Below are 15,611 nucleotides of genomic sequence, written 5' to 3'. Positions count from 1 at the left end.
AAATTTAGAACAAGCCTCAGTGAAACATTCTCTGGGTTTAAGCTTTAATTACTTTTGGAAAAGCTATGTTCTCATTTATTCAGCCCTTTGACAAAGTAAGTTCAGAGAAATCAGGAATACCTAGGCTTTGTACTTACTAAAATACCTAGAAGGCCTGTAATTATAGAGAAATTTTCCTGTTTCAGTATATTTAAAGACATTTTCTTATTTCTTAATTAATTAACCAGTTTCTTAATTCAAAGTACAGCTTGACAAAGATACTATACCATGAATGCTGCTTGGCTCAGGACATCACCAACACATCAGACTCTAAGTACCCTCATCCCTGACTTTGACCCATGTTCACCCTTACCATGTCTGTACTTTGTGGTTGCCATGAACATTACAGGCAGACCAATGGCAGAAGAGAGGATCCAATTGCAGACATTGACAATTTTGGCATTTCGGGGGGTACGGAAATCCAGGGCCTTGACTGGGTGGCAAACAGCAATGTAGCGGTCCACACTCATGGTGCAGAGGGTGAATATGCTGGTGAACATGTTGTAGTAATCAATTGAGATCACGATCTTGCAGAGGATGGTGCCGAAGGGCCACGTTCCCATCAGGTAGTTGACACTCTGAAAGGGCAGTGTACTGGTTGCTAAGGCATCTGCCAGAGCAAGGTTGAAAATGTAGATGTTAGTGGCAGTCTTCATCTTGGTGTATCTAGGAAACAGGAGAAGAGCCGAGGGATTATTTAGAGACACCACTTGAAAGACAGGGGTCATTCCCTTAAGAAATCATCGACAGTTAATGGAAGACCCTGAGAGTAGACCCAGGACTCTTTCAAAGTAATAGACTGTTTACAACTGAGTGCCCATGGGATAAATTTTCCTAATTACAACTTTTCTTTCCTATAAAAAAGAGTTATTACCATAGAAAACATGGCAATTTTTGGTGTTGTTTATTGACTGGAGATAGTCTCATGTATCCCAGACTGAACCTGCTATACAGCATGGCTGGTCTTGAACTTATGATCCTCCTACCTCTAACTCCCAGGTTCTGGGATCTTACATGTGCACTGCCATGCTTAGCTTGTTTCTTTGTTTTTAATGTGGCAATCACTGTGATTGGTGCAACTGGCATGGGGAACTACCAGAGAGTGGATAATGATTCTAAACATATGAGAGAACATTTTAGACATATGGATGGATTTGAAATTATTGAACACTATTGTAGTGCAAGGACATGTGTTTCTCTACATGTGCATTGGTACACATCATAGGCATATCCATGTACTGGCTGCTGGGGAGCATGGACATGATCATAGTATTGAACATAACAGGTGAGGGGCAAAGTAAGGTGCCAAGCAGTCCAGAAGCCCATATTTTGTCTTAAAGCTCAAGTAAGAACATGGTGGTGGGCATAGACCATTTTAGAAGGAGAAAAACAACTCCAGTCAAGGCGTAGAGTTGAAATGGTACAATGAACATATTTGGCATGCTGAAGGGTCAATTTTTTACCAAGAAATGGCAGTGCATACGAGGGGAAAGTAATACAGAGGCTAGGAAGTAGGGGAAAGTGTGTGTTACGATGAATAAGCCCTCACCCAGTGGTGATAGAAATCTAAGATTTTTTTTGCTTTATTTGTAAGGTCTTTATTGAATTGCTATTGGCATGTAAGAAATTATACATAGTACAATTGGTAAGTTTTGACATATGTATCTGTGAAATCACTGTCATCAAAATCAGTGTTTAGCTGCATGCATCAAAAATCCTTCCCTTTAAATTGCTAAGAAGTTTATCATTGCATGACTATACCCCAGCTCCTTAACCTAGTTATTTGTCAAGAGGAAGTGACTGGCATACAGCTTTTGGCTGTAGTGTATTAAGCTATTGTGAGCATCCAGGTAAAAATAGAATGTATTTCCCCCCCTAGCTATTTAGCTGGGAGTGTTGTTTGTCTTGAAAGACTATAGAAAATTGTATGATGGGAGTTTATAATGATAAAGTAGATTGATGGTAGAACACATTCTGTGTATAGTTACCTCCTATTGTTTTCCCCATTAAGTGTTTATATATTCAAATTCTTTAATAGTATCCCAGCTTTACTCTGGGGAATGACTTTCTTCCTATTCTCTTTCCGTGAGTTGTTCAGTAGGCTCTGTTATTAGTTCAGGGCATGAAGAATTTAAGAGATGGGGGTTATAGGAAATAGAGATGGCCTCAGGTTTCAGTGAAACCACTGTAGTTTGATTTTTTTTTACATGGTTCACATATTCACAGTTTGGCCTCTAGTGTGATGATACTTAACAATGAGGGGGCTTTTAAGAGACAAGAGTAGCAGGAGATCTTCAGGCTGTTGGTTTGGGTTTTGTCCCAAAATGAATTGACCTGGTCATTCTAACCCTGGTTGGGACTTGAGAAAGGAATGCTAGAAATGGGTAAGAAGGACCACTGCCCCGCATCGTGCTGGGCTTCCTCTGGCTATGTGGTACCCTCCTCTAGCATGAATGTCTGTCATGACACAAAGAAGGACTCTCACCAGAGCTAATGGCACGCTGTTTGGAATTTTGGACTCTAAAATTGTGACCTGTATAAACCTCTTTCCTTTATCCTGCCTGAGTTATTTTTCCATAAACTTGGGAAATGAGCTAATTAAAAAAACTTAGAGTCCCCCCCCCCACCCCACCACCAGGGGAGGTTTTTTTTTTTTAAAAACTGGGGGGGATCAAACCTGAGAGGTTTTTTATAATATATAGATGTCGGGAAAACTCATTTGAAAATGGGTTTTCAAAGCTCCCCGTCTGAGGATTTTAAAGAGAATGCAATACTTGAAGCAAGGGCTTTCTTGAACTTTTATTTACAGAAGATAGTAAGCTCCTTTTAAATTTCAGTTTGTGCTTAGGGATTTTCAGTCTGGCAAAGTTAAAAATCTAACTCACTCAGCCCCAAGCAGCTGATTTCTGTGGGATATGGTATTATAGAGCCTCTGGTATAAGGCCTTAATTCAATGTTCCACAACTGTTTTGGTCTCCATGAACAGCAGGGAGCTGAACCTTTAGACTATTTCATGGATATCACCAGGACCAACCAGCTGGGACTGTTTCCTGAGTTCCACTTTGGACACCTGGTTCCCTCTGCAGAACTTACAGAACAGCTGGTGGGTTTTGGATGCAAGACTACCCTGAATTGTTTTAGAACTATTCCTTCCTTAAAAGATTTTAATATAGGAGGGTAGAGACAGCCAGTTAACTTGAGATCAGTCAGTGTGATTCAGTAAAGGACCATATGCCTGACAAACACAAAGTAGCTCATTTCAACAGAAGCAAACGTATGGAAATCAAATTATAATTGCAATTTTAAGGTTTTAAAATTACTCACTTTGATGTTCAACAAATTTGAACAGTTTAGATGTTTTGATAAGTGGAAAGATTTTCCCCAAAGCAGAAAATGGATTTTTAAAAAAAGATAAGCTATTGATAATAGGCCTGTGATCCAAAGGCCTACCTCATGACATTAGTCACACTCTAGAGAGAGGACCTCAAGGCAGTTTTCTGACTCATTGCACTCTTGGCATTTTCTTTAAACTTACTTGCTCACCAGGTACTTAGAATGCATAGGTTATTTCAGCTAAAAAAGTAATTTCCTCCTCCCTTGGAATGAGGTGTTTGTGAAACAAAATTTGATTAGTATTTATTATGAAAGGAGAAGTGAGTGGAGGGTGTATTAATTTTCCCATTCTACAGTGCATGTGCATATCACAACATCATATTACACGTGGTTAACACGTACAATATTACCTGTCAAATACATCAAGCAAAGGAAATATTGTAAAGATCTTTCCATTGGCGTTTTATAGGAGCAAGGATATTTGGTTTTTCCTAATATGTCTGTAGATCCTTCCTCGGAAATGGACTGGAATTTTAACACCAGTTACTCATGCTTTGAGTCATACCAGTAGCTTTCTCAGTATGTGAAAGAGAATTATGGATACTGGAGGTATGCTGATGCCCTCAGCATACTGCCACAGTCTTTCATCTGGAGAAATGGTTTGCTGGGGGAAGGGGGACTGCTACTCGGCAAAGGAGCCTTTCATTACGTTCCGCTCTGATGTGGTGGTCTGCATGTTGTCCTGAGAAACTTAAAGGAGTTATCAGAGACACGCTAGAAACCATACGGAGAAAGCACGCCAGAGTTAGCAAGTGGACAAAGAAGCAAGCCAAAGGAAGGACTGTCTTTACCGTTCCCTTTGCTTAAATGGGTCTTGACAGAACCCATGGATATAATATAATATATAATAATAAATGTAATTCCTTCTCCCTCCTTTAATTTTTCTGCTTCTTACTGTGCAAAGTGAATGGGAGTAATGTGAAGGAAATGAGAAGGTACTCAGAGTGAATGAGTGAGGCATGCAGCCTGGGTGACTGTCTTCTGGACTTCCAGGTCCTTCCTGATGTTGGCTGCACCTTTCTCTCCTAAGCAGTGACCTAAACACGGCCTTTCTAATTATCCCATTACAAATTTCATAATAAATACTTAAAATAATGTATTCTAGATGATTGTTTAGCTATGTTCTGTAAACTTAAAGGCATTACTATGCAAAATTGCTTCACATTTTGTGTTCATTTTAGGACCATCCATGCTTGATCACTAGAGTATCTGTCTGAACAACCCAGGTCTTAGGCTGTGGTGAGGCATTGCAAAGCCTCTTTCATTGGTACCTTTCGCCTCTCACATGGCACATGTATATATCTTCCTGTGTGTCCATCTACAAGTGGCCTTGGACAACCTTTCTTCTGTTTTGTTTTTGAGTTAATTCTTTGAATTGTGATGACTTTTAGTTCAGAAATAGAACTGACAGAGGGAGTCTGAAAACAGTAAGTATGTAATTTTCCAGTTTGGTTTGATGGCTTTATATCACATATATTTCATATATCCTTCACATGGCTCACCCTTTCCTCCATCATACTTTAGGTATTTGCAGTAAAGCCTATGAGGTTTGTAGAAGAAAAGTCTCCTAGCCTTGGGCCCTTTCTAACTTTTCAGGATTTTACCAATTTGAGCGAGGAAGGAAGTTTAATTCAACAAGGCTCGGTGACTTTCTTTTATAAATTTGGCATGGTATTGGAAATGTCTCCTTGTTTTGCCATGACCTTTGTGTCCACACCCCCACACAGAAATCCATATATTTAATGGAGGAGGAAGCACTCTTTTGAGCATTATCTTTTCAATCTCACGATGAATGAGGTAAATCAAATGAAATAAAAATGCTTGTCCTACATTGCAGGTAATTATGCAAGTGGAGACATTGTCAAGTGAACACCAGTCTGAATTTCTCATTATTATCCAGGCTGGGGTGTATATGAGTGGATGAGGCTGAGGAGAGGCAGGGAATGATGGGGAGAGAAGAATACTCTAATAATAAGTTCAAAAGGAAGCATCGTTTTCCATGAATACAGAAAGAGGCTATATGCTAGTTTGCTATTTTCTGTTATATTTTCTACCACCTTGGTTAAGGAGGAAACAGGGATCTCTCTGTAAAATGCTTGAAACACTTAATTTGTGTTTCTTTCAAGCCATGCTACATGGCCATTGATCCCATTTCCCACGAGCCAATGCTAGCAGAGTACAGTTGAGTGACCTCAGATGTGAATCTTCCTCTAGAGGTGAAAGGTAACTTGTCACTTTGACCTCAAGAGAAGACAGAAGTTTCCAGAAAATTAAACAAAGAAGCATAGTCTTCCCATGGTGAATTAGCAATTCTCCATGTGTCCCTAGCATAAGGGACCCTTGGCTAAGTTCACTTTCTCTTTACCTGTGTGCTCTTTGTCTACTCTACTTTTTTCAACCCCTGGTTCCCCTGGTGATGTCATGAGAAAAGAATCTTCCAGACAAAGTTACATAAAGTGTTAATGTCTTGGAGCATTGGTGATCTTTATGCATAGAAAATTAAAAATGAATAACTGATATTACTTTTACTTTTACATCTGGGTCTAATAAAAGTCAGAGTAAAGTGCATATCTCCCCTTGCGTGACATCTACTGGGGATACATTTCTATTGTTCTAAGTTTCTTACTAATACTAGTCTTCATTTCATTTAATCTGACTTTCTATCTGGTTGTTTGCAATTTTCTATTACTTTACTGAATACATTTTATTAATTTTTAAATTACATGTGTACAATGTATGCTGACTACTTTCAATGCCCCTACCTCTCTACCATGCCTGTGTCCATCTCTTCTTCCCCACAAATCTCCCTTTGTCTCTGTTTCCATGTCTGCCTCGCTTTCTCTCATGTTCACGTTTCTTTGTTTTATTCTGTTTATTTCTTTGTTTATTCTGACAGGGCCATCACTGTGACTGTCGTGTATTAGGTTTACAAGAAAAAAAACATGGTGTGCCTTAAAAAGTTTTTGATTCTATGATAAATATATATTTTAGAGAAACATTACTTTGATGCATTGTATGATGTAAATAAGCAGTTAGAATTCAATAAAATTTTCTTATTTGTAACCTAGAACTTTTTTTTGCTAATAAACAGAACACACACACACACACACACACACACACACACACACACACACACACACGGTTTGAAAACTCCATCAGAGCATCCATTTCAGAGCTACAGTTTTTTGGTTCACAAATAATAACATTCTATAGCTTTCAAAATCAGAGTTTCTGAGAGGAAAGGAAATGTGTTCTATGCACTCACAATGCAAAAAAATCTAGCAACTTCAAATAATGCTGTGTCTGCAGACATTTCTTTAGTATTGAAGGAACCACAAAGAGAACTCTGAAATATGATAAAACAGTGTCAACATTATTAATATGTTTTTTTAAACAAATGTCAATTTCAATATTAGATAACTAAATTGTAGAAGCTTGTGATGCTTGTGTATGTGCAAGTTAAAATTCTTCAGAGGACATAGGCTATTGGTAAATAGTTTTCTTTTGAAATTAGCTCAGTAGGTTTAATGGCTCATAGGCACTTTTGGTGGTGTTTACTCACCTTGTTTTTGGTGGTAACTTGGTGATATTGTAGTCAGCCAATATAAGTAGGAGATGAGCAGTGATACAAAGAAGAAAAAAAAGCAATAGAAACAGATAAAAATCATCCACCTTTTAAAACACCCAGCACAAGATGGGTACCACCAGATGCTTACTGAAAGGGGCCGAATAAAGGAAAGAGACTATAGCAGTTTAAATCATTGTGATATGAGCCAAGTTTTCTTAGCAATGCAGAAAATTTGAAATAAAATGAAGAGAGAGTATTTATTTTTGTCTGGCTAATTCCTCATCGAAGTTTAAAGACATTGATTGACTTTGTCACAGAAGGTCACAGAATAAGTCTGAGATAGAATATCTCAAAGCCACATTGTGGAATACCCTGTGTTATGGGAAAGGACTCAAGGCACAGAGAACCGTGAGTGTGAGGGTGTCCTCTCTGCTCCATTTCTCCAGACTGCATTGGGAACTGAAATGTACTCACTATACTGCCTTGTGAGCTTTGCATATTGATGAGTGCTTTGCCAATGAGGTTATAAAACACTTGGCTGCTGAAAATCTCTGCTTGTGGTCCAGTTAAACCAGAGTAACTGCAGGAAACATTTATTTCTTGGCAAAGGTATATCTGCTTAGAGTAGTGCTGAAATCAATTTTACATGATATATGTGTACATGTGTGCATGTCCATGTGTGCATGTGTATCTCTGTGTGTGCATGTGTGCAAGTGTGCATGTCCATGTGTGCATGTGCATCTGTGTATCTATGTGTGTGCATGTATGTTATTCATAAAGGATTTCCTTACCCTGAGGTCATTAAAATGATCTAAATAGTAATACCAATGAATTAGAGAATGGGATTTCACTGAGTCTGTTTACAGTTCTCCGCTGCCCACCTCTAACAGAGAGGGAATCCAGGCAGGGCTGAATCTGAGAGTTCTTAAGTACACAGCAGGCACTCAAAATGCTTATATTAGCGATACAAAAATAAGATTGGGGCTGCAGGCCTAGCTCAGCGGTTGAGAGCTCTCGTTGACCTTGCAGAGGACCTGAATTCAGATCCCAGTTAACCCATCCATAATGCCAGTTTTAAGAGATCCAATACCCTCTTCTGACCTCCATGGTCACCAAACAGAACACTCATGAGCAGAAAATAAATAAATAAAACAAAAATGAGATCATCCTTGTGATGAAACATTAGCCCCATTTTCTCTACTTCATTTTTATATCTCAAAGACCATCTTGTACTGATGGTGTTGTTTACTTAATATGGCTAATGAAAACACCCAGCATATGTTGAGGATGCCGTCTAGAAGCTGTTCAGCTGACTTTGCATTCACTTTGACTATAGTAGTCTATTCGCTGTTTTCTTTTTCTCCAATTATATTGAAAAGAAGTCATCTTATTATCTTAAGAAATATAGTTTTCATAGTTTCCTTTCTTATAGTATTTTAAGTTTTCTTTTCTTTATGTAAAAATGTGTGTTTAATTTGAAAAATGTGGTACTTGGTGGCTGGTCCAGTTCAGGATGTGTGGGTAGTTGTTTCAACAACTATTGCCTTTCTTCCATTCCTTTGATTCATGTTTTTAATAGATAATGTTAGTTTTTAATAGATATTGTTACCCAAATCCAATTTCATGTGATCCTCGCTGTTCCATGGAAACATTGATTTTATTCATTTGAAAATATTAAGTATAATATTTTAAAGTCATTGTCTGATTGCTTTTTGTGGCTTTTGGGGGGGCTGTTGTGTTCCCACTTGTCTCCTTCATGATCTAACACTGCCATGCATGAGCAGTACGATGACTACAGAGTTGAGAGAGATCTCTGAAGTCAATATCACTGCAGCCTGTCTGGAGTCATGGCAGGAATTATCCAGTTCTTAGTTGGTATAGTGGATGTGGTGAACTTTGTTAACACATGGTGTGCCAGTGGCTACTAATCTGATGTTGAATGCCTTCTAATCCTCCAGAGACTTGCTCCTCTCCCAGATGCAGGCTAGCATTTCTGCCCCAACCACTGCACTATTGCCTTTGTCCAGTTTGGGGATCAGAAGGCACCCAGTGTCAACTGACAGAGTGACTGCCACTATGTGGAACTCCTTTTCATAATGTAATGGCATCGGTGTTCCCTCCACAGCCTGGGTCTTACACGGTGACTTCTGCATCCTAACTACTCACCCAGGCTGTCTGTCTGGCTAGGAGAACATTCTTCCTTCTAACTCCATGACTCCAACAGTCTCACTTTGCTCAGTTCTTTTATTCTCCCCTTTAAAAAGAAGGATTAAAACATCGATCTTATAGTATAAGATAAAAAAAAATGTATGTGTTTAGTTTTCCTTTATCTCCCTCTCTGTGCAATTTGTCTTCTGAATGGAAATTCACTTTACGTCCCACAGCTCTGTTCCTTGTAACCTTTACATAACTGTTCTCCTCGTAGAGAGGTCACCAGCTCAGGCTTGCGACAAGGTGGGCTGGTGTTGCAATCTGGATTAGAAACAGGAAGAAGTTGTATTGATCACTAGCAAGGACAACGATTTTTCTTCTTCATCTGCTCATTCATTTTATGTTCCCACAATGGATGAAAACATTACCAGAGAAAACAGTAACACTTAACAGGACTCCTTAAACTGATACATTAGACAATAAGAATTTTATTGTTTTCATAAATTTATGTGTGAATGGCCATTGATATGTTATTTACTTATATTCTTTCAAAGATAATTTCTATGGCAGTCTGGATATGGGGGCAGACAACAGAATATTTTGGTTATTCATAGAGGACCATATTGAAAATAAAGATTGGATTTACCTCAAACAGTACAGAAAATCAAATAAAGGCTAATCTTGTGTTATCCATGGACTTGATAATCCATTTCAAATTTATTATGCTTATACATGAAACCATAGTTCCACTGAAGATGAGTAATGTTTTATCAGAGTATCGGCTGCTCTGTCTATTGGCGCTAGCTACGCTCCAGAGCTGTCTGCCATCTACAATGTCTGGACTGTTCTGCTTTGTTTAACCTCAGCAGCCTGTGAATTTTTCTGGCTCTGATGTGCACATGTACAGCTATCGTCAATTATGACAGCTTTGGTCTGGAGTCTTAAAAGTTTTAAAAGACTCTACTCCTATGGGAATAAAATCTACTAGCTCTGTCTCCTTTGCATTTCCATACCAATCCTCATGTTTAAGTTCCTTCACTGTTGCTGGAGAAGTAATAGTGAGATACAGTAGTAGTGAAGTTGAGTAATATCGAGGAAGACAAAGAGCCCCAGACAGTGTTCAGAGAATTAGTTTAGTTGTAAACACTGGGGTTCTCCTGTGTGGAACAGAGTTGCACTGGGTATCAACGTCATACAAAGATTTTCCATGATGCAATAAAAAACAAACAAACAAACAAACAAAAACAAACCACCACCAACAAAAAAAACAAGAACCAAAAATAAGTTGACTTTATAAGCATGTTTCTAAGAGAAATAAAATAGAATCTGTCCACAACCAGAATAATGCAAAACATCTTCAGATTAACATGAGCCCTGCTTCTCAGGCAGACAATCCCATCCTTATCTCTTAACTATAGTTTACTACATTAAAGTTATTGATGCCTTTTTATTGAGTTACCTTTGCTTGCTCTTTGTGATAACCAACCTCAAATTTTTATGACGTTCCCTCTTTCTTGGTATAACAAGCTTATCAAATCTATGATTTTTTTTTGAACCACAGACATATCCCTGCTGTTTTGGGGCTCATGCACATTGATTGTAGAGTGCACGTGGACATTGTAATGTAAATTGGGAGGTTGTACCATCACCAGGAGGCCAAAGAAAATCAGCCATGGAAAGAGGCATTAGAAATTCCCCAGTGATGTGAACAGATGAGAAGAGGCCATTTGGGGGGCTACCACAGCTATGGCAGCTGCTGTACCACTAATGTTTTGGCATGTGCACTCAGCAATGTCTGTAGAATAGGAAATATCCATCCCAGCTGGAGCTAGGCAGTTATGGAGGCAAATGTTTTGTACTATCTCACCATGTTGTCCGTCTGCATTTCAGTTTCCCTTTTTCAGAGCCTCTGGTCATGCACCCTGCCTGTAGATATATCTTTATCACACTCTAGGTTATCTCTACCTATAAGATATATCTCACTTCTTCAAATCCTAGACAAAAAAAAAAAAAAAAAAAAAAAAAAAGAACCACCACCACCACCACCACCACCACCATCACCACCACCACCAACAACAAAATACTCCAAACCAGACTTTAATTCTAGATGCGCTCAAAGCGAAGAGCTTTTTAAATATCAACTGATTTATATTTAGAGTGGGTACTTTTCATATCTTCTAGGGTTAGTTTACTTGTCACAATGAGTATGTAGTGTTCTCTGAGTTAAAGTCTTAGGTGTAGCAATGTCCTGGATGCCTGAACAACCATCCTAAGAGCAAGCCTAACCCCATTCAAGGGCTATGAACCTATAGACCAGTGAGTAGGAGAAACTTTCTTGATTCTGTTAATTTCCTTTAATTTGCATTATTTATCAAGTTAGAAGTAAACATTCAGGTATAGCCTGATAGGAACATTGTGTTTAAAATTAGGACCTATGAGCACTTTGTCTGTGACCTTAGTCATGTGACTGAGCCTTGATATCCACATCATAAAGAATTGATTTCACTATGAATAAAGATGACTGCTGAACCAAATGAAAAGATAATGGAGATACATCCTGCTTCTGTGCCTTGCAGCAACAGCCAGCAGGTATGGCCTGCTCACCGTGTGTGAGGCATCATTCTAAGATGTTTCCTTGGACTTTTCTCAATCTTCATAACAAACTTATAAGATGGGTCTCATTATTTCTTGGTAGCTGGATAAACTAGGATTCCTGGAGGCTGAATAACTCACTCAGGAATAACCGAGGCAAGGGATCTGAGCAGACAGCTGAGTGGGTGGGACGCTCTAGGACGCCATCTCCCCCACCTAGCTGTGACTGCACAGGCAGCACCTGTGTGATGTAAATATTTTGGAACTTTGGAATACCTCGAAGGCTTACAACTTCTGTAGGAACATATGGGCAGTTAACTGCAGTTAATTTTGGTCAGTTTTCACTTGTTAACCAGCTAACCCCCAGCCCAGTGGCAAGGCATATACAAGCTGCATGAGCAACTTGGAGATAGTATGTAAGTGCACCAAGCAAGGTAGACAGCAAGAGCCCCGCCCTGCAAATATCAATGTGTGTGTTCTGGTCACACAGGTGCAGACATGGAGCATTGGTGAAATCCCTTCAGTGGTGCAAATCCCTCCTCCTACAGCTGAAGCAACTTCAGGGGGATATAAAGGTCCTGGGATTTTCCCTCTCACTTCCTTCCTTCATTTTTTTTTTAAAACCACTGTTCTTTTGGAAGTCAGACATGAAAGATTAAGACAGCCAACAGAAAGTGCATATATAAAGAAAATGAGAAAGTGACTATTTATGACTAGTGAAAATACAGGCTTGGAAAAGGTAGGAAAGACCATAAATTTTCATTTCTGGCTGATGCATGGAACAGATGATGATCTATGCGATTTAAAACCAAAACCAAAACAAAAACCCATGGACTTCAGAGAAAGGAGAGAATCTGGTTCTCAGATTTAACATGTTATCGTATTTAAGCTAGATTTTTGCCAAAAATACCATAAGGCACAGACATAGGAAAGTATTGACTATTTAGAAGAAGAACAAAGGCAGGCAGAGAAATAAAGTAGAGGCTGAAAGAGGTAGGGTGTCAGGCCAAGTAGGGAGAACAACCTTGAAAACGAGTCTTAACAAAGGTCCCCAAAATGATGGACCAATGTGGAAAAATCAGGAAAAGAATGAGAGAGCAAGATGGACATACTGAGCAGAGGTGGAAAAACTAAAGTGAACCAGAGGGAAACCCTTGAGCTGGAGATTCTGGTAACTAAAATGGAGATGAACCAGAGGGATGTCAGGGCAGATTTAAATGAGCAGAAGAATCATTGAGTGAGGGTCATCCAAATTGGAGGAATTGTATTGAATCTGAAGAACAGAAAAAATGGAAGAACAGAACCGCAGGGATGAGTAGGGAGATACAAAGAGGACTAAGACATAAAACCGCAAGAGAGAAGTGAGTGTTTGAAACCCTGCCAGACACTCCTTATGTTAAATGGATGGTGTGAACTTGCAAGCATCAAAGAAGATGGCGACCCCCTAGGTAGGATGGAGTCGGAGACTTGTTTTGAGATGCACAGTGAACCCGCCCAGAGACAAAGAAAAGCTTAAAAGCATCAAGCTTTTGTCACATGTAAGGATTTACCTTAGCAGATTTCTCATCAGAAATGTTGGAAGCTGGAAGGCAGTCAGAGGGTTAGTATATTTAAAGTGTCAAAAGGAAAACATTATCATATAAGAATACACTGACCAAAGTTCTTCAAATGTGAGGGAGAAATTAAGACATTTCCAGATTAACAAAAATTGATGAAATTCGCTAACCCTTGCATTTCAAGACATCCTAAAGGGGGTCTTGCAGGCTAAAATGAAGACATAGTTGACAATAACTTGAGGCCATATGAAGATAAGATCTCACTAATAGAAAGTTAACAGACAATTATAAAAGCTAGCATTATTATACTAGCGGTTTGTAGCTACACACTTCTGTAGTCTTCATGAGTTACATACCTGATAGTAAAAATGTCAGTCTAAAAGCTAGTATTTCTCCAACCTTGCTTTGGAAGTCTACATTTTGTTTTCTACACAAGATACTAATGCCTTAAAAGGCACAATCAGGAAGCAGGAATTATGACTAGATTGATAAACAGTAAGAGATCAAGTCAATAATCATCCAACTCTTCCAATAAATAAAACCTCTGGACATCAGACATCTAGACAGACCTGTTACCAATCATCAAATGTGTTTAAAGTATTGAAGACGATAAAGCAATCACTTCCTCATTCTTTTCAGGAAGCTACCACTGATTTGACATCAAGGTTCAAAAATCATGACCAGCAAAGAAATCTACAATCGATGTTTAAATAAACTTATGAAAAACTGATGTAAAAAGTTCTAAACAGAACATTGCCAAACAGGGTTTGCAGCATATTGTAAGTCCTGTAAGTCCAGAAGATCTGATGCCCTCTTCTGGCATCTGTGGGCACCTGCACACACATACATGCACACAAAGACAAATAATAAAATAAATCTATAAAAATCATTAAAATAGGGTTGGCAAAACAGCTCCGTAGGTAAAGGCACTTGCTGTTCAAACCTGAGGAGCTGAGTTTGATCCCATGACCTAGGGCGGAGCGAGGGAGAGAGTTAACTCCAGAAAATTGTACTCTGACCTCAACACAAGTGCTCTCTCTCTCTCTCTCTCTCTCTCTCTCTCTCTCTCTCTCTCTCTCTCTCTCTCTCTCTCTTTCCCCTCTCTCTCTCACACACACACTTTAAAAATAATTAAAATGATAAATTTCTATGTTGTGTCAGTATTACTCCAAAGAAAAAAATGAGTCAGAGTAAAAGGAGTAACAGAGGCAGAATTTATACCTGTTATCTGTTTGTTGTGAAGTGTGGCTTCCTCAGCTCTATAGTTCACTGCTGCAATACACACACCCAAAACAAGAACTATCTGTATGATAATCAGTTTTACCAAGGTTAGAAAGGTTCATAAACATCTCAACCCATGTTTGTGCAAATGCTTACAAAATCCCTGGCAGCAGTTAAGACCCCATATTTTAAATACCACTGAGATTCCTATCAAATTTCAGCCAGGAAACTATTTAACACTGTAGTTAGAAGTATATTGATGCTCCTTGGTATGCTAATAGAAGATGTGGATAATTAGGATTTTTTCTTGTTGTTGTCTAGAGTTTATAATCATGAAGTTTGGAATATTTTGGAATTATAACAACATACAATATTAAATGGTAGCATAAAACATTAGAACCATATGCCAAGTTTCAGAATGAGAGGAATTAAATGTGAAAAAAAAGCTGTTCTGATGGTTGCTAAGTTTTTAAAAGTAATCTGATTAATGCTCATGGCAATTTAACTTGAAATCCCATTTGCCAAAACTGCAGCTGGGCATTCCCTTCTCACCCTTTCAGTGTGCCTGGATACCTGCTGCTACCTAAGTAGTTTAGCATTTCATTATATCTGCAATAGCAGCTTTCAGGGCCAATTGAAAGAAAAATAAAAGTAATGCAATTTAGCTCCCTAGGATCCTGATTTACATAAAATTACATATTTATGATGACTGTTTTCCATCCAATAATTACATAATTTTTTAAAACTTAAATATCATGCCAACCTGGACTTTTCCTAGGAAATAGAAAGCAGCTTATTGAGCTTTTTTTCTTTCTAAGTATTTTCAGGGAGAGATTTTTTGGAAGGTATTTCCCTTCCCCTGTGGAGAATTCAATAGCATTTGTTAGGGGAAAATATGATTCATGAATAAACCAGTAATTTGGCAAAGCAAGGAAGTCACATTAGTTTTTAAAGGCTGGAAGTTCAGTCTTACAGTGTGATGGGGTTATTAAACCAATGCAGGGGTTGTCTTCCAACTTGGAATGGACTCCTTTGGCACTAACAATGTTTCAGTCACAAATAAGGAATGCAAGTGTGGTTTTAATAGAAAA

The 15,611-nt window shown here is 38.6% G+C and overlaps 1 protein-coding gene across 1 annotated transcript in view; it reads right to left on the bottom strand.

Moving 5' to 3' along the window:
• The window catches only part of Oprm1 (opioid receptor mu 1), a 57,866-nt gene that overhangs the window by 27,771 nt on the left and 14,484 nt on the right, over positions 1-15,611 (bottom strand). The window contains exon 2 of the mRNA XM_006978072.4: positions 353-705. Within this exon, the coding sequence (XP_006978134.1) occupies positions 353-705 (353 nt within the window). The remainder of the gene's footprint in view (positions 1-352; positions 706-15,611) is intronic.

Source organism: Peromyscus maniculatus, chromosome 16, assembly GCF_049852395.1.
Source record: "Peromyscus maniculatus bairdii isolate BWxNUB_F1_BW_parent chromosome 16, HU_Pman_BW_mat_3.1, whole genome shotgun sequence".
Taxonomy (NCBI): Eukaryota; Metazoa; Chordata; class Mammalia; order Rodentia; family Cricetidae; genus Peromyscus; species Peromyscus maniculatus.
This window is presented reverse-complemented; position numbering and strand designations above follow the sequence as displayed.